The sequence below is a fragment of the Acinonyx jubatus genome, chromosome D4 (genome assembly GCF_027475565.1).
Source record: "Acinonyx jubatus isolate Ajub_Pintada_27869175 chromosome D4, VMU_Ajub_asm_v1.0, whole genome shotgun sequence".
In the NCBI taxonomy this organism is placed as follows: domain Eukaryota; kingdom Metazoa; phylum Chordata; class Mammalia; order Carnivora; family Felidae; genus Acinonyx; species Acinonyx jubatus.
The window spans coordinates 78,732,210-78,751,456 of record NC_069391.1 but is presented as its reverse complement, the minus strand read 5'-3'; the positions used below and the strand labels follow the sequence as shown (position 1 = coordinate 78,751,456).

Genomic DNA, 19,247 nt, shown 5'->3' with positions numbered 1-19,247 from the left:
TCTCTAACATTCGTCTTCCATGTCCCTGTGTGTCTTTTCAGCACCTAGGACAGTAACTAAACCATTCTAGATATAATGAGGGACTGAAGCCATGTGAAGTTGGGTGTCTCCCCCAACCACTGCATTGAAATGAGAGCACTCTGTCTTTCCTGAAACCACTTGCCCTTGCAGTTTTAACACCATTCCCTGTCCTGAACTCCTTTCCTTTCATTGGTGCCCTTCATACCTCTTTCCTGGGTCTCCCTTTGTCCTCCTGACAAATCTGCCCAGAGGGAGCATGGCCTTCTCTTCTTCATTCTTACTCCTTAAGTGGATGCTGCTGCTCAAGATTCAGTTTTGTTCTTTTTCCACAGAAGTCTCTGGCACCACCAGCTTCTAGGGTTAGCAGCTCAGGGCAGACTCTCCAATCTGAATCCCATCTGTACATCTTCTGTGACCTCTTAACCCACGTTTCTGATGTTTTGGAGGTTACACTTGGGCCCTAGGCTTCGTAACATTGCCCCTCCCTCAATGTGGAGTTTCCTCCTACATTCTCTGCCCTTTGTATCATATGTTCAGCATCGCATGCTCAAAAACTCTCTCTTGAACTCATTCCTCTCCTTTGCTTCCCAGACCTGATAAAATGTCAAGGTTTTTCTTTTGTATTCATCTTTTCCTTTTGTTCCTATCACCATAATCTTTCTTTAGAAATGTGATGGTTGGGAGATGGAAGGAATCTCCCAACACATGCCTGGAACCACCAGATTTCTGTCCTAAACCTGTGGTTCAATATGTCACAGTTCTGCAAAAGAGAAGGAAAAAAATGTAACAAATACCATCTCAATCCCCTCTCTCTTGGGTACAGAATAACCAATACAAAATGCTTTTAAGTTTATTTATTCTCAGAGAGAGAGAGTACGTGGGGTAGAGTCAGAGAGAGAGGGGAGAGAGAGAATCCCAAGAAGGCTCTGCACTGTTAGTGCAGAGCCTGATGTGGGGCTCTAACTCATGAACTGTGAGATCATGACCTGAGCTGACATCAAGAGTCAGATGCTTAACCAACTGAGCCACCCAGGCACCCCAGAATAACCAATACCAATTAATTCACTTAACTGACTCTTCAAGACTCTTTTTAAAGACACTTTTTTTTGACTGTTGTTGTTTTTGAAACATTTTTTATGTAGTAAAGTGCATAGATCTTAGGGATGTGAATTGATAAATTTTGATAAGCATATCTACATATGTAACCAACACACCAAGAAAGATATAAAACATTCCTATCAGCCTAGAAAGTTCCTTTGTGTCCTTTCCAGTCACTCTCCACCCCCTCATCCACTGTTTAATTTTTTTTTCTACCACATAGATCACTTCTGCTTGTTTTTGAATGTCGTATGGATGGAATAAACCAAGAAGTCTTGTGTCTGGATTCTTCCATCCATCATAATGTATTGAGATGCATCCATATTATTGTTTATATCAGTAGTTCTTTGTTTTTCATTGCCAAATAGTATTCCATTGTGTCAATATACAGCAGTTTGTTTATTTGTTTTCCTGTGATATTTGGATTGTTTCCAATTTGAGGCTAGTACACATAATGCTGCTATAAATATTTTTGTACCCTGTTTTTGTTTTTGTAAGCATATGTTTTATTTCACTTGGGTAAATCACTAGGAGTGAAATTGCTCACTAAGATCTTTTATATTATGACGAGATTTACTTCTCTTTTTCTCTCTAGCTCTCTCACAACACCCCCCCCCCCAACACACCACACACACAGATATCCTCACTCACCCCTAATCTGCTCAACCTGGTTATAATCTTTTTGGAGACAAGATGTCTTATTTCTTTTTGGACTTTCCAGAAGGCTTAGGAGAGTTGTTTTTTTTTTAAAACGTATCACATACTTGGGAAATATTATTTAATTGAACGATTCAACTACATAAAGAAATCATACCACCATTTCACTGTGTGGTAGTGGAGACAGTAAAGGTGCCAAGGACTGGGTTATCCTGAGAGGTCAGTGACTCAGGCCTGAGAGGAATCCCTAGTTCATCCTCCCTCTCTTCATGCCCCACATTGTAGACATGCTGCCTTCTTGCCATGCTAGCTGGTCACTGCTCTCCATTGCCAGAGTGCATTAAGAGTTCAGTCATATGGAGGGTAGTGACCAAGAGTTGTGAGTCTGTAGACCAAACTTCCTGGACTAGTTGAATGATTGCTTTTTTTCCAAGCTACTCATGTTTCCCGAGCTTCAGTTTTCTATTGTGTAAATGAAGATAACAACACTACTTCGTAAGTTTGTTGTGAGCATTACATCATCATAACAACTACTGCTTTTTTTCTTTTTGAATGCTTTTTATTATCTAGGTGCCGTTTTAGCACATGCTAACAATCCTCACGTCAACCCTATGGTGCTACTGCTGTCTCCCTTTTACATAAGGGGAAACAGAGTCACAAAACACATCGATTATCCCACTGCTGATTTATGGCAGGGTCTGCATTCAAAATCAAGCAGGCTGAGTCAAGAATGTATATATCGAATCCCTATAATCAGCCGCCTCCCACAAGTAGGATGATGCATGTAGGTGCGGTGCCCAGTGCCCAGTACATGCACCTTGTCAAGAAAATTCCCTGCTGCTACCACTGTCAGCAGTAGCACTACCCATTCCTAGTTACCACTGCTCTAAAAATGAGGCGTTTAAAAAATGTTTATTTATTTTTGAAAGAGACAGAGACACAGAGCGCGAGCAGGGAAGGGGCAGAGAGAGAGGGAGACCCAGAATCAGAAGCACGCTTGAGGCTCCGAGCTGTCAGCACAGAACCTCATGTGGGACTTGAACCCACGAACTGCAAGATCATGACCTGAGCTGAAGTCACATGCTTAACCCACTGAGCCACCCAGGCGCCCCTGAAACTAAAGCATTTTATAGGCGGTCCTGGTTTTGTCTTCCACCTAGGTGGTATACATTTGAATTGGTAGAATAAGGAATTCTTTGTTATGTCAAGTTTTGAGCTCGAGTTCTTTATGTACATTAAAATGTAATTAGTATTTTCTCAGGGTGGTGGCGCATACTGTCTTCTAACAAATATCTGTTGGGATATGTTTAGACACTTAATAGACACCAGTAAACTGGACTCGTTCTTTAGAAAAGCCGTTAGTTTTGGTTTGTCTCGATTTTGTGGGGAATGCCTCTGAAAACTCTTTAAAAAAACATCTTTCCAGAAGTTTCTGTTGTAAGAATCAGTAGACATATGAAAATCAGTTGGAGGGCCAAGGTAACAGCAAGAGAGATCAGCAGCACCTGGAGAAGGGTTGATAGTCTCGTCTCCTAAGATTGCCTGCCCCTAATCAGCCTCAGTGTGCATTGCTGCTTCTATTTCAGAACTCAGCCCCTACATCAGATGGGAAAAGACTAGATTTCTTTCAGTCAGCCAAGGTCAGGTGACCACTGGGTCTAAAATTGTGGCCACTGTGTGTGTGTCATCATCAGTCATCCTTAGTGACTTGGGAGTAATTCCTCAGCAGGGCTCTAGATGTTTTCAAGACCTTCTTTCTCATCTTTGCTCGCCGCCGATACCCTTCCAGTCGTGAGAACAAAGTCGTGAGGTGTCTTGGTCCACGGCTGCTTTGCTTCTACTCCGTGCTGTGCTTTTTCCCCTTTGTCATCTTTGGTTAACCTCACACCAGCCGTTTTAACAGAGGAGCCATGTCTCTCCCAGCAGAGCCTTACTGCTGTTTCTTGATCTCTAGATAACAGGGGAATTTACAGCCCTCTGTGGTTGCATCAGCTCTAAACCTGTGTGGGGTGAACAATTAAATCATTGTTGACAGAAGATGTGATTTAAAGATATGGAAAATGACTGAAGATGGTATTAAAGTTCTTTTCCTCTCGTATTAATTTCCAGTGAGTTTTTCATGCCTGGGCTGGTTGATACGCACATCCATGCCGCTCAGTATTCTTTTGCTGGGAGTAATGTAGACCTGCCACTTTTGGACTGGCTGACCAAGTACACGTTTCCTGTAGAACACAAATTCCAGAACCTTGATTTTGCTGAAGAAATATATACCAGAGTTGTCGTAAGTATCTTGCTTGTGAGTAGTGGTGTGTTATGACTGAATCACCTGTAGAAGGGTCCATTTTGGGGGGCAAATTTTTTTTAATGTGTATTCATTTTTGAGAGAGAGAGAGAGAGAGAGAGAGAGAGAGAGAGAATGCAAGTGGCGGAGGGGCAGAGAGGGACACACAGATTTAAAAGTGGGCTCCAGGCTCCGAGCTGTCAGCACAGAGTCCAACGCAGGGCTTGAATTCACGAACCGTGAGATCATGACCTGAGCCAAAGTCGGATGCTCAACCGGCTGAGCCATCCAGGTGCCCCATCTTGGGGGCAAATTTTAATTATAAAATTAGCAGTTAAGGCTAGCATGGACTGTTGAGACTTTTTAAGGTTTTTTACAGCCCAAGGAGTTTGTGACCACCTCATCTACACAAGCTAACCCCTAGCAGAGAGACAACTTGAACTCCAAATTCCCAAATCCCTGATTGGGTGGCCTGTCTTTACTCTGTTACTTCTTGTGTTTTTGCATTACTAAATTTGAGTTTAATGCATATGTGTGTTCCCTTACTCCTGCCAATCCACAGTGTGTTCTGGGGACCATATGGAATAGCTGTGTAACCTTTGGAAAGTTCCGTGACTCATTTTCCCCATCTGTAAAATAGAGATAGTGATAGTAACTATTTCATAGGATTGTTATGGTAAGTTAGTATTCGTGAGGTTCTTAGGATAGTGCCTGACACATGGTAAACACTCTATATGTTTGCTTTAAATACCCAAGGAAGTTTAAAATTAAAATTTCAAGTTACAGTTAGAAGAATATCACATTATTTTAGTAGCTTCCAAATTGGGAGAAATCGGGTGCCCCCCCATAGCAGGGCATGTGGGAACGTGATGAGCATTAACACCACTAGAGGGAACTATGGAGCTAGTTCAGTCATTGAGCAGCGCCTGTGGTGTATACCCGCCATATATTGGAGGCTCTGAAAATGTCCTTCCTTCCACTCTTTCAAAGAAGTCAGTTCCCTTCTTCTTATTCCAGCCCTATGCCAAATTCACTCAGCAGCCAGAAACAGCTTCTGCAGTTGAGAATACCGTCTCCAGATCCCATCTTATCTGACCACTACCTCTTATCATTCAACACACTTAGCCTGAACATTCCTGCATTTTTGTTGGACCCTTCGATGGTTTTTCCTCTAAAGTGACGACTATGTGATGGCGACAATATTATAAGCGTTATGCGGTTACCCAGCCATTTTGCCATTTTCCTTGGTCTTGCGTCATTCAAGCCTTGAGGAGTAAAAGCAAGTGCTATCCTTTATACACTTGACTTGCTTAATTATAAATTCAGTGTAATTGTGGGTCTTATATATTCAGCTAGCATCCACATGACACCAGAAAAACTGAGAAGGACTAACACTGTGCATGAAGTTGCCATTGCATTGTGTTAATGAATCATGTTAACCACACCAAACCTTTTTATCCTCAAATTTTATTTATACTTCCCATTGTTCTAGAAAGGGTTTGAGATATCTTAAAATAACATAATGTACAATGGAAGCAAATGAGTCACAAGAGCATGGCAAAGGAAAAAGAGGGAGAAAGAAAAAACAAAATAAAACCGAGAGTTAAATGTATGCCATGGCCAGGGGGTGGGGGAGGGGGATCCACGCATTCTTTAGAATTTATCACAATGAATTTAACTTAAAGCTGAATGAGTTAACTCAGTTAGTTCAATGACTTCACTTGGAGCTGAATGCTCTAAGTTTCTAACAGCTGATCCAGAGAGGGAAATCAGTTATGTAATTTACACAGTGTATAGGATAAAAAATAAAACATTTCTTAAGGTAAAGCATGTCTATTCCTTATACTGATTTCCTTAAAAATTAATTCCAATAATCTTTAATATAAATACATGCTATGTTGTCAAAATATATATTATTAAGGTGCTATAGTATAAAAAACCAGACACATCTGTGTTTTATGTTTTAGACAGAGTATCTAGAACCATATATCCTTCAGACAGTATTCTATAAATATTATTTCTTATATCAGAGAGTTAAGTATTTGATGTCAGTGACTTCAAAATAGATTTTATTCTTGACAAATATTTGCATTGCATATGTTTCTGATTAGGAGCAAGCAGGCCCACACACTTTAACAGTTGGATGAGCTGATGGTATGATTGAAATCTGTTTAAGTTGAGATGTGTTAAGTGGAACCTGTCCCTAGGCTGAAGACTGCCCATGGCAGTGCAAAGGGATGCTAAGGCAGTACTTACGAATAGAGGGAAGCCATTTTTGTTTGTTTGTGTTATTTTCTCCCTCAGAAAACCTAGATCTATACATCAGCGAATGGGCAATCCAGACCCCAGAGTTTTGCACCATAGATGACAGTGGTGCAAATTTCATTTCATTTCATCTGCAAATAATTAAAAAAAATTTTTTAACGTTTATTTTATTTTTGAGAGAGAGAGAGACAGAGCCCAAGCGGTGGAGGGGTAGAAAGAGGGAGACACAGAATCTGAAGCAGGCTCAGCAGAGAGCCCAACGCAGAGCTCGCTCGAACTCACAAACCATGAGATCGTGACCTGAGCTGAAATTGGATGCTCAACTGACTGAGCCACCCAGGCGCTCCAATCCGCAAATGATTTAAAGTATATATTAGCAAGGCTTTCCTGAGATTATACGGAAAAAAAATCCCAGTAAAGCAAGCCTAGATTTTCTACCTTTAACCACTGCAACCTGGGTGAAAGATTACAGTTTTAAATTGGACTGGAATGAACTAAAAAGACTAGAAAGAGTTCAGTAATCTATATATTATACAGCCTGTAGTCAAGGGATTGGAGGTGAGATCCTTGATAAATGGACGACGATAAACTAGTTGCAAATATTGTGGATAATAGAAAGAATATGCTTACTCTTTGGGTTTGTCCAAGATTCAGCTAATGAATCCAAACAATTCCAAAGTGGTATCAAATCATTAAAGTACAAGGTGAAAAGAAAGGGAACGGGTCATTCTTCCCCCCTATTTCAGCACACTGGAAATGCAAATCATCTAATCTGTTAAGAGGCCATTGCTGCAAGCCTTGAAGTTGGTAGTCATCCTAAGTTTGGAGTCTGTTTTGAGCTCAAAAATCTTAGCCTCAAGAACTGAAGGCTGAGGAAAGACTGAAAACACAGGCCACAGTCTGATGTTATTTTTGATAGAGTCTTGTAAATGGGAAAAATACAAACTCGTCACTAATGGAAGAGCCCCGTCACTTATGAGGAACCAGGGCGGAATGGAGTCTGGGATACCCAAATATAGAACAAATGAAGAAGGAAAGCAGCTGTATTTTAGAGGGCCTCTTCAGTAAGTTTTAAAGCCGAATTCTTATTTCTTTCACTTACATAAGCCACGCCCATGTGGCTCCTTTGTTCAATGGGCTGGACTCCGTGGGAACGGGCAGGAGTAGTAGCATGGGCGGTCTTTGCATCGTCCTCTTGCCTCCTGCCTTTTCTTATTTTGCTTTGCGGACTCTTCCTGTCCTGTTCCTTAACTATAATTCGGGCAGATTCTTGAACATTCCGGTTGGATCCAGTCCAATTTGAAACTGCAGTTTCTCACCCAGTGAAAGCTTCCCCCCATCTCCCCCATCCCCCCCACCCCCACCCCCGAGTCAGAGGAAGGACTTGTCAGCGCCTGTGCGGTGCTTCCATCGTCCTTCTTGCTAATGAGCCAACGATTTTGATTTCATCTTCAAGCCAAATTTTTAGAAAAGGGTGAGAAATTTTGAGAATTTAGAAAATGTTAGATTACACTTCTGTTTTCGTTTTGAGTTTCATTTTATTCTGGTTAGGGTGTGCAACTCATGTGATTATTTTTCTCAGGAATTAGTTCACTTTATTTTATGACCCAACAAACGGTCAATTTTTTTTTATGATTATTCTGCCCATTGTTTATTTTATTTTATTTTTTTAAAGTTTATTTATTCTGAGAGAGAGAGAGAGGGAGGGAGAGAAAGAGAGAGAGAGTGAAGGAGGGGCAGAGAGAGAGAGAAAGAGAATCCCAAGCAGGCTCCATACTGTCAGCAAGGAGCCTGACACAGGGCCTGAACTCACAAACTGTGAGGTCATGACCCAAGTCAAAGACAATTAACTGACTGAGCCATCCAGGTGCCCCTGCCCATTTTTTAAAAGAGTGTGGGTTCTCTGCCAATATGACATTTTAACGTCTCTGTAAGATTGAGTTGTTAAGAGTGTTAGACAAGTCTTCTATCATTTTTCAATATATTCTTCCATATAAGAAGACAAGAATATTCTATGTACTGTCCCTTCTTCATCTCCCCCCTCCCACCACATCTTATGTTCTATCATCTGAGGTTTTGATTTCAGTTTTTTTCCACTGTCTACACTTAATTTAAAATAAGCTTTAGCTTACAGGGTGGCTGGGTGGCTCAGTCGGCTAAGCATCTGACTTCAGCTCAGGTCATGATCTCACAGTTCGGGGGTTCGAGCCCTGTGTTGCGCTCTGTGCTGACAGCTCGGAGCCTGGAGCCTGCTTTGGATTCTGTATCTCCCTGTCTCTGCTCCTCTCCCGCTCATGATCTCTCTCTCAAAAATAAATGAACATTAAAGAAATTTTTTAAATAAGCTTCAGCTTTTAAATTTAATATTTTAAAATTTAATTGCACTTTATTTTTCAACATCTGTACTTAATTTAACAGTGTGCTTGCTTTTTCTTGTGCTTCTTGGATCCTTGTCTTCCTTTTGTATTCATGTTTCATTTTCTTGAAGAATTAGCTTCTGATAATCATTTCCAGTAAGGTGGGTGATAAACCTTCCAAATCCTTGAATTACTAAAAATGGTTTTACTTTGTTATGACTCTTGAATGATGCACTTTAGCTGTGGAGAGAGTTCTATTTAAAATGATTTTCCCACCAGCATCTAATGGGCTGGTGTCAATCTGACATGTATTCCTTTCTGGCTAATTTGCTGGCCTTCAAGATTTTCTTTTTATTCTTGATGTTCTGAGATCTCACTTATGGATCTCTTTTTCAGTTCATTCTCTTTAATATGTAGTTCTTTCAATATGAGAACTCCTGTGTCTCTTCCATTCTGGGAAATTTCTCCCCCCCCCCCACCTCTCCCCTCTCTTCCCCCCATATATACTTCCCTCCAGGCTACACTTAGCTTGTGATGAGCCCTGTTAGAAAAATAATGAAATATCTTCATATACTTTCATGTCTCTTTTGTGCTATGTTCATAGAGAATGCTGTGGCCCAAGTTTGCAAATCATTAATTCACTCTTACCGTTCTAATGGTCCATTTCTCTTTCAAGGGTAAAATGTCCTCTCCTATCCATCTAAGGATGCTGATTTTAGTTCACTTTATGTCTCTTGTTGCTTAGTAATTCTGCTACCTCAGGTATTCATTCAACAAACATTTAATGAGCACACACTCAAATTCAGGCGCTTTTCTGGTTGCTAGAGGTTGAATTCAATGTCTCTGTCAAGATACTACCCTTTCTCCTGGATTTGTGAATCTGATAGAGAGTTAATACTTATCTGTAGCTGACAGGCTCTAAACATCTCTGGCAGTCAAACACATTTTATTTCATGTGCAAAGTGTCTTAATTTGAAAAGATTGATGTAAAAATCCAGATTTCCCAATTCTCTCAACTTTTGGGACTAACTGATGTCACTGGGCTCTCACTTGTTTTTTTTCAACATTTGGCTGAAGCTGAGTAGAGGCTGTTAAAATATGGCATATTCTTCCCTATTATCTTAAGTGCAAAATATTTTTCCCCCTGAGAGATTCTTTTTTAATTTATCCTACAACCCTTTTATTGACTTTCAAATTTCATTTATAAAATCTTTAGTGTTGGAGAGCCCTTGTTCTCTCATTTTCATAGCATTCTGTTCTTGTTTTGTGGATGCAATATATTCTTTTATTTCATTGAGAATGTTAATCATAGATATTTATTTATTTACTTATTTAATTTTAATTTTTTTTGAGAGAGAGAGACTGCACGAGTAGGGGAGGGGCAGAGAGAGCGGAAGACAGACTCTGAAGCAGGCTCCTGGATATGAGCTGTCCTCAGAGGGCTTAAATTCATGACCTGAGCCAAGTTGGATGCTTAACTGACTGAGCCACCCAGATGCTCCTTATTTATTTTTTTAAAGTTTATTTATTTATTTTGAGAGAGAGAGGGAGTGTGTGAGTGGAGGGGGTGGGTCAGAGAGAGGGGGAGAGAGAGAATCCCAAGCAGGGTTTATGCTGTCAGCACAGAGCCCAACATGGGGCTCCATATCACCAACCGTGAGATCATGACTTGAGCCGAAATCAAGAGTCAGATGCTCAACGGACTGAGCCATCCAGGCACCCCAGATTTTTTTTTTAATCAAACTTTATTCTGATCTTATAAATTGCCTCTTTTCTCTGAGATTTTTTCCCAGATTCTTTGCTCTTTCTTCTCTTTTTTTAGAGTAGCTTTCCTCAAGTATCTATTGAACCTCAAACATATATTCCATATTTAAGTGTGACACTCAAAGATGCTGATTGGGAGTCTGGATGGGAAGTAGCACGTGTTGACTAGTGAACTTTATTCTAGGATGGACAGTGAAGGCAATGAATGGCCCTTCCAACTGTGGGCCCCAAATGTCATTGTGAGGATATCTTCTTTCTAGAACCATTCATCTTCTCTAGGAAAGAGTCATCAGTCCTGCCAGGAGTGATGGGAGTTGCATATGTGACGTTGTGGGGGGTGATGACCAAGGATCCCATGATCCTTGGGTCAGCCAGATTATCCACTTAAAACTCTTCAGTCGGCCATACTTTGCAGTATTGGATATCTAGTCTTCAAATACTACACAGTTTCTGCAAGAGTAAATATCTCCTGCAGGATCAGGTTGGGTGGGTGGCTGATTTCAACAAGTGGGGAGAAGGGTCCTGCCAGGACCCTTTTGTATACAGACTATCGGCCAATTCTCTCTTAACAGCTCCATGCTTCTTTCTCTCCTTCCAAAGTCACCTCCACGTTCTCATCCTTGTTGTTTTTTTTTCTTTTTTGTCTAGGAAGATATAGAAATGTTTCCTCTGCTCATGTCTCTTTCTTGTGTGTTAATAAATTTTACTGTGAGTTTAGTGGAAATTTGCTAAGGAAGGGAGATAAATACATGTGACCAATCTGCCAGGTTGAACTAGAAATCTGGCTGCATAATTTTGCCCTCTTATAGATAGAAAAATCTCATTTACACCCCTTGGTGCAATAAAGTTTGGGTATCCTTAAATAATCCTAAAACACAAGGAATTAATTAGTATTGCATTTTGTGAATTCTGCAACACCAAACTGTGTGAATCTAGGAAATCAAAAGTACCAGCTTCTCCTCCAGTTCACACTTTTGGAATATAAATACTTTTGCCATTTACCTTAACTGTACTTCACATCAAGATGGCATACCTTTAAATAAAAACATTTTAAAATTAAAAACTAGAATTCTATTTTCGTCTTCATCTGCCATGTGACTTTTCTGGGCACACGCGATTCATGGTTTTGTGATTTATTTTTAGAGGAGAACACTAAAGAATGGAACAACCACGGCTTGTTACTTTGGAACAATTCACACTGACTCATCCCTGCTCCTTGCAGAAATTACAGGTGAGGAAATGAAAGCATGATGTATGGGCACATCCATCCAAGACAGTCAGACCATGTCCGGCAATGACTTCTACTTGTGAGCAGTCCCGCCTTTTAATTGCTGGAGTTTGAGCACCGCCTTTCTTGCGAGTAATTAGGTGTTTGTGTATGGCCCTTGGATGTTTTTTGTTGTTTAAGTAATTTGATTATTTACCTATGGTTTTGGTTTCAGAATGGTGTATACGGGTCTGAGGTTTTTGTATTAATTTAGAGCATTTTGGAACAGGTTTACTAATTGTCACTGTGGCAACAGTTTTGTATGATCTACAGATGTTGTGTTGGCTGCTGGCTACACTTAGGAGACTGTGCAAGGTGCTGGGAATACAATGAAATAGAAAATCGTCTCTGCCCTTGAGGAGCCAGACAGGATTAACTGACTAATAGCTACACACATTAATTAATAACTGTAGTAACAGCTGCTGTGCTCTTGCTAGACGCCCGGCTTTACATGGAGCACTTGGTGTGGATTATTGCCGCTCAGTTGCAAACAGCCTTTGGAAGTAGTCGTTAATGTCCTCATGTTACAGATGCATAAACTGATGCTCAGAGGACGGAACATGCCCAAGTCATACAGCTAGTAAGCAGAAAGGAGACTGGATTTAGATGAACGATTCCAAAATTTGTACCTTGTACAGTGCCCAGAACATGGCAGATGCTAAGTAAATACCTCCGGCTCCTCTGGCTGATGCACTGATGCTTCTGCTTGCTGGCTAAGGTAGTTTATACCAGAGGCCTGAAGGGTAGTACTGAAAATATATATTGCTATTTTGGGAGGAGACGGAGAAAACTCAGAATTGGATCATCTGCAAAGAATTCACGGAAGGGACTTTTAAACGGGGTTCAAAAGGACGTAAAATGGGGAGAAAGGAAAATGTCTTCCCAACAGGGGAAATGACATGGACAGAGGCGTGGGAGCAGGAACATCCATAGTAGATCCAGGAAGCAGGGAACAGAGTAGCTAAACTGGAGGATAGGATTCATTGCTGGGTGGGGTGGGGGAGGAGGTGGGGGAGATGGGACAGTTCAGACTATGGAGAGATTCGTATGTGCATCAGACACTCAAGATTTTAAGCCAGATGAGGTATCTGATGAAGGTGGGGTTTTAGGGAAGAATAATATAATGGCCAGGTATTAAAACGAATTACAGGGGAAAGAGGCAAAAAGGCTTTTGCAAGATTCTTATGACAGAGGCACAGACATTGTAAAAAAAAAAAATTAATATTACCCCACATAGCTTCAACTTTCTAGCTAAAATAAAATTTCTCTAGCACCTCTAATGAGGACTAGGTTCCTTAGGGCTGAGAGCTGCTGGTAGAACTAAGTCAAATTCCCCGCTTATGATACATTCTCACTTACGTTTTCATAATGATTTTAATTGAAAGATTAGGAAAGACACCATTTGGGAGAAAAAGAATGACTTCAGATTCTGTTTGTGTGTGCCTCACAGATAAATTCGGGCAGCGGGCATTTGTGGGCAAAGTCTGCATGGATTTGAATGTTACTGTTCCCGAATACAAGGAGACCACTGAGGTGTCAATCGAGGAGACAGAGAGGTATATTCATCTTGATTTGTCTTGTGGGCCGTCCCTTTGCAGCACTGATGGAGGCAACCTCTGTGAACCAGGCGGATATACACATATGTCACTGTGTGGGTTTGCCCCACTTTATGCGGTTGGTCTGGTCCTAAAGAAAATATTGCATGTCAATACTGTTTGGGGGCCTCTGTGAACTCGTTATAGGAGTCCTAGGGTGAACCCCTTTGTGAAATGAAAGATTCTTTTTAAAAGTTAATGATTTACCACTCCCCTCTCCTTTAGTATAGATGGAGGCTTTTGTAAATTGAACTTGCTTTAAATATATGTGGTGTGCTCATTAGATTACTTTTGGTTGTGGGTCATCCTCTTGCCTGAGATCACGGGTTTTTGTTCTGTTCTTTTAAGATGACCTTGGGATACTCTATGGATCCCCAAAATACTCTATCTACACTTCTTTAATGGCTTTTCCATAGTCCCTTTAGGATCTGATTTGACAAGGAATTGTGTTGTATGACCCTCAACATGCAAGAGATCCAGAAGAACATTCTTTAGATTCAAATCTCCCCCAAGACCTAACCTATCCTGATGCAAGTTTTAGAAGCCCAACTTTCCTCCAGTTCCAAACTTCCTTCACCTAAAATGTGTCCTCTGAAAAGGGTGGCTTAGGAACCGTCACCTGCTCCCAGAAAGAATGAAACACGCCTTTTATCATCGGCCATTTGCTGAATTTTTCTATGGATCTGTGTTTGTGATCATAGTAAACCTTAATCTGCGTTTTGTTCCAAAACAAAGGTCTACCAGTAGGCAGGAAGCTAGCTAGTAAATATATTCGGCCAGGACACAAATAGGTATTTCATAGGCCCTACGGATACTACCGTCCCTGCAGATACAATGGGTAAGATTGTCACCCGGTCCCATCTGGTGCCCCCTGCCCCCAATTCACAGCCACCTCTGGCCTATTCCTTCTGCCTTACTCCATCGTCTGTGCCCAGGAGCACCTGGCCTTTGGAAATGAATGATGATATTGTGTGAGAAAGTAGCTTTCACTCTATAAAGGAAAATTAGGAGGAGAGAGTCCTATGGCTTCTAAACACCTCCAGGTGCATAGGATTCCATGATTCTAATATCCAAGGAGTGTAACACCCTACAATATTCCCCCAAATAGAGCTTAAGCCAGCAGAATGGCTTCCGTGCTGTGGGGATACTTACGAACAGCCCAGCTGATGTTAGATGATAAAACTTCAGTTCCCTGTGATTTCGCACTTTATCTCCCTGGCCGCACGTGAGAAAGCAGAATGATTACTACTTGTTAATCTTTAACTGCTGGTGGTGAAACATGTAGAGCATTGGAAATGTTTGTCTGGAAGTTAGGACCTGTGAGGATCATGTTTTCACCCTTTTTAAAAACGTATTTTTAAATGCCAAATTTTTCTATTTTCCTATTTGTTGCTGTATTTCAGATTTGTGTCGAGAATGCTCCAAAAGAACGTAAGTAAGCTTGTTCCCAGCTTGTTTTTGGATTGCCTTTGTGCTGTTTGCAGGATGCGTTATTAAGTTGTTGGTAAAGATTAGTCTGCGTGTGTATGGCTTACTCCATGCATGCAGAAATATTTTCCCAGAGCCTTAAATTGTTCCTACAGTGGACCCATCAACCCAGCTCTGTGAGGTCAGGCTTTTTCTGTCTTCTCTGTGGTTTTCCCTTCCTCTTCTCTAGAACCTTTTCATCTCACAGGACTGGTCCCTGGGGAGGTAGGAAGGGGCTTCACGGATGTGGAAAGATTGGTAAAAACTGGAAGTTGGCTACCTCAACGTTGACTCTGGCCTCTTGTACTCCCTGATCTGGTCTGAAGCACAGGTTGTGTCCACCCTGATGCTCCAGCCGTTGGCTGCCTTGGTGCCTAATGTGTGATATATCACATGGGCTGCAGGCATTCAGACACTCCTCTTTGCAATGCCCTAGTGTCGGTGAGCCTTGGAGGCAGTGCTGTTTCCTTTCCCGACCCCAGCATGCTGGTTCTTAGCTCCACTGTGCAAGCCAGCCCCTTCCTTTACCACCTTTTGAGGTCTGATTGAAAATCTAAGAAATCCATTAGTTTCAATCCAATCTCGGGAGATCTACCTGCAGCCTCCTGGGTCCTCATCTTCACTACTGCTCTCCGAGCCCTTCTCTCCTGTTCAGCCTTTACCCTGGGTCACATCAGAGCCAATGCTGCCACTAAACGTCCTGAGGGAGGCCACCCCCAGCACACCTCCCCAAGATGTAGGTGGTGAATAGGCCTCCAGCTCACGTTTAGTCTCCCCAGTGGCCTCCTTCGGATGTTCTTCTGTTTCCCGTTTCTCTTCATGAAGGCCACCCAGTCAAGGCCTTGTCTAAGCCTTCATGTGAATGTGTGACTCGGGGTGTCTGTCATTTAGGCCAGAATCTTCTTCCATTGAACTTGGTGCTGTAGAATCTTGTCTCCATTGTCCTCAGTCATGAGCCATTTCCATGAAACCCAAAACTTCCACCCGCTGTTAGAATGGGAGACTGTCCCCCAAAATGAAAACATAGTTATATGTGTATGATACGCATGTTAGGGTCTGCTACATATTCATGATATCCATAGTTTCCTGACTAATTGCTCTTTATATTATTTCCAGTATTCTAGAGTGAAGCCCATAGTGACACCACGTTTTTCCCTTTCCTGCTCTGAGACTTTGTTGGGTAAACTGGGAAACCTCGCGAAGACCCATAATTTGCACATTCAGGTGGGTGTTTTCCCCCTAGTTCTGCCTCTGTCCAAACCGGCAAGACTTCTCAGTACCCTAAATTCTTGCAGTAAATCTCCAATTCTTCTCCTGAGATCTAGAGAAATAGCATCACAGCACAGGAAGGGCTCTTACAGACGTCACCTAAATCCACTCCTTTCATTTCTCAGGTAAGAAACCTGAAGCTCCTTTTACCCTTGGTCTTCTCTGATCAGGCTTTGGAGAGACAAGGACATCATGAGTAACCAAGCCAGACCGACGACACACCGGTTACCTGTTCTCTGTAGGATAAATTTCAGGCATTTCTTTCCTACTTCTCTCTTTTATTTGATACTTTTTGTCAGTGTTCTAGTCCTTGATTTTTGGAGGAACCACCCATTATTTGAAAAGCAAAAAGAACCTAATTTCTACTTGCAAAAATGCATTTAAAAGCCCTTTTGTTCTGAGTTTCTTAATTTGAAATCAGGAACAAAAAAAGCATATCTTACTTTGTCATTAAATGGTCGCAATTTAGGAATAAAACCCTTCTAAAGCTTCCAGCTAGGTTAAAATTGGGGGTTGCAAGCTCCCCTTCACACATCCTCCGGGCTTCATCATGTACTGCACTCCAATTTTCCCTCTTAAGAGTTGACTATCTTATCACAATGGGCAAGGGAAGAGAGAGACAACACATTGATTCTATATCAGAGTGGAAGGTGTTCTGTTTTGTTTTAATAAGATTTATTTTGTTAGGGCTTCTCAACTCTTCTCATTACCCCCCGTTTTTTGTGGACTGTGATATTTGTATTTTTTATTCAATCCCACATAATTGTAGGGGAGGAAAAAGTTTTCCTTAACCTTCTTAGAGTCCCTGGCCACATCTGAAAACTAAATTGACAAAGACAGATTAAAAAGGGAAAAGCATACAAAGGTATTTAATCTCAGCTTTACATGATACAGGAGACTTAATAAGGAAATGAAAACCCAAAGAAAGAGCCCAGAGCATTTCTAGGCTAGGTTGGGTGACGAGTGCACAGTCATGGAGGAATATGATCTTTGGTTTGGATTCTTCTGGACATCCTTTTGTCTTCAGAGATAAGGATGCTTCTTCCCTCCAAGTATAGGGTGGGCACCCCTCACACAAGAGTTTTATTTTATTTCCCTGTTTCAGGGAAGAAGGGTGGAGGAAGGTCAGAGTGACCTTCCCACTTCAGCTATTTTCCTTCGGCTTAAAGTAATACAATATGCCACAGTGCCATAGTTGGGGGTAGTCTGTCCTGAGCTCCATGAAGACACAGCCAAATCAAGCGTGTCCTTGCTGGGGATGTGTGTATGTGTGCATGTGCATTTAACGTCTCCTCAAATTTATTACAATGACATGAATCATCTGGTTGTCCTTTTTTCCCTTCAGATGCCCAGGCACTTCTTCAGTGGTCTAAGTTTCCTCAAGGACAGGATAAAGCTCACCCTCTAGGTGGAATACTCTATTTTTAGAACATGGCTCTTTTTTTCTTCTATTTATTTGACTGACACTCTACTTCACGGAGAAGGGAAATGGTATTGCCATTCTTGAAAATGGCAACTTGCTCATGAGGTTTTTTTTTTTCCCCCCATAAAATGTACTCATCACCAGTTGGTCTGGAGTGATTTTTGTTTTAGGCTAGGGAGTGAGGTGGTTACACCCAAGTGTTGTGTCTCAAAAACACTTTCTGCCCTGTTGGGGTTTGTGATGTTCTGCAGGTGTGGGGGCCAGGATTCATTTGTTTTGATTGCGTGTGGATTCTTATGGGCTCTTTTTTGGTGACTTGAAGATTGTCTAGCTCAGTTATTGTCAAACTGTTTTCTGCACAGGAGCTCATTCTGGAAGGTGACAAAGGGGACAGAATGACGACAGGGTTCCAAAATCCCAACCCCGCTTCTTCCTGAAAGGCAACTTGTTGATGCCTTTTACATATTGGATGTCTATGAATTTTTATATGAATTTTTGGAAAATCACTCACTTAGCACAACCCTCATATTTGAGAGCTGAGAATGTGGAGGCCAAAGGAAGTAGCTGACTCACCCTAAGACACACAATTAGGCTCAGAACTTGAGCTAACATTTAGCTCTCCTTGTTCAAATTCTAGTTTTCTTATGAGGGAACCATGCTGTCTGTCCCTTTGTGGCCCTTAAACTCTTATCTTAAACGGCTAACCCCAGAAGCTAATTGCCACCGATAGCTAGGCTCTTGACCCTTTTCAACTACTTTTTACTTTCATTTGTTCCTAACATAGTATGGGATTTGAAAAGACTTCATTGGAAGAACATAACATTGGCTTAGGGTTAGGGTTAGAACATTACATGCTCATGTAATGACATAGTCATAGTTAAATTTTCATGCAGCTGTTATATATGATATGTATCATTGCTTTCAATAGAACACTTGTACATTCTTCATGGTCTTACATAGACAGGTAGAATCCATCCTTATCCTTTTGGGGAAGAAGTATAATTTCTGATGGTATTTGACATTAGAAAATTGAAACTATTATTTCTTTTCTTGTAGAGCCACATAAGTGAGAACACCAGTGAAGTAGCAGCTGTGAAGAACTTATTTCCTGATTATAAAAACTACACAGATGTGTACGATAGGAACAATCTTCTGACAAATAAGGTACATTGCATATCGTGACATAACCTGTATACAGCAGGGCATATTTATCTACATTTTAAGATCTCAGGGGCACCTATGTGGTTCAGTCAGTTGAGCCTCTGACTCTTGATTTTGGCTCAGGTCATGATCCTGGGGTTGTGGGATTGAGCCCCATGTTGGGCTTTGTGTTGAGCATGGAGCCTGCTTAAGATTCTCTCTCTCTCTCTCTCTCTCTCTCTCTCTCAAATAAAAATAATAATAATAAAATAAAATCTCAATAGTAATCTCCAGACTTCTCCAACCTATATGCATTTCCCAAACTAGAGCATGCACATATGTGGGTAGATAGTTAAAAATGACCTGAAGTTTCATCCCAGTAAAGAAATCTAAAGGCTTCTTAGAAGGAGGGTAGGTCGTTTGGCCTAAGGACATTTTGTCAGTATCCATTAGAATATAAATACGCATTTCCTTGAGTTAGCAGATACGTTTTTAAGGATCCATTCTGTACGGGATATGAATAGGAATGTTAATTAATGTGAAAGTTAGAAAATATCTATCAGTGGGGGATTGTTTAGATTATAGAACATTCATAATTAAAATTTTATCCAACATTCACAAGAATGATGTATCCAGGCTTACA

General features: G+C 41.2%; 1 protein-coding gene across 6 annotated transcripts in view; it reads left to right on the top strand.

The window, feature by feature from the left end:
- Positions 1 to 19,247, top strand: part of GDA (guanine deaminase) — a 171,257-nt gene that overhangs the window by 129,752 nt on the left and 22,258 nt on the right. For all 6 annotated transcript variants that reach the window (XM_053205274.1, XM_027041037.2, XM_015063263.3 and 3 more), the window contains 6 exons: positions 3,886 to 4,057; positions 11,587 to 11,674; positions 13,161 to 13,266; positions 14,709 to 14,736; positions 15,889 to 15,996; positions 18,521 to 18,628. In XM_053205274.1, the coding sequence (XP_053061249.1) occupies positions 3,896 to 4,057; positions 11,587 to 11,674; positions 13,161 to 13,266; positions 14,709 to 14,736; positions 15,889 to 15,996; positions 18,521 to 18,628 (600 nt within the window). In that variant the 5' untranslated portion in view covers positions 3,886 to 3,895. The remainder of the gene's footprint in view (positions 1 to 3,885; positions 4,058 to 11,586; positions 11,675 to 13,160; positions 13,267 to 14,708; positions 14,737 to 15,888; positions 15,997 to 18,520; positions 18,629 to 19,247) is intronic.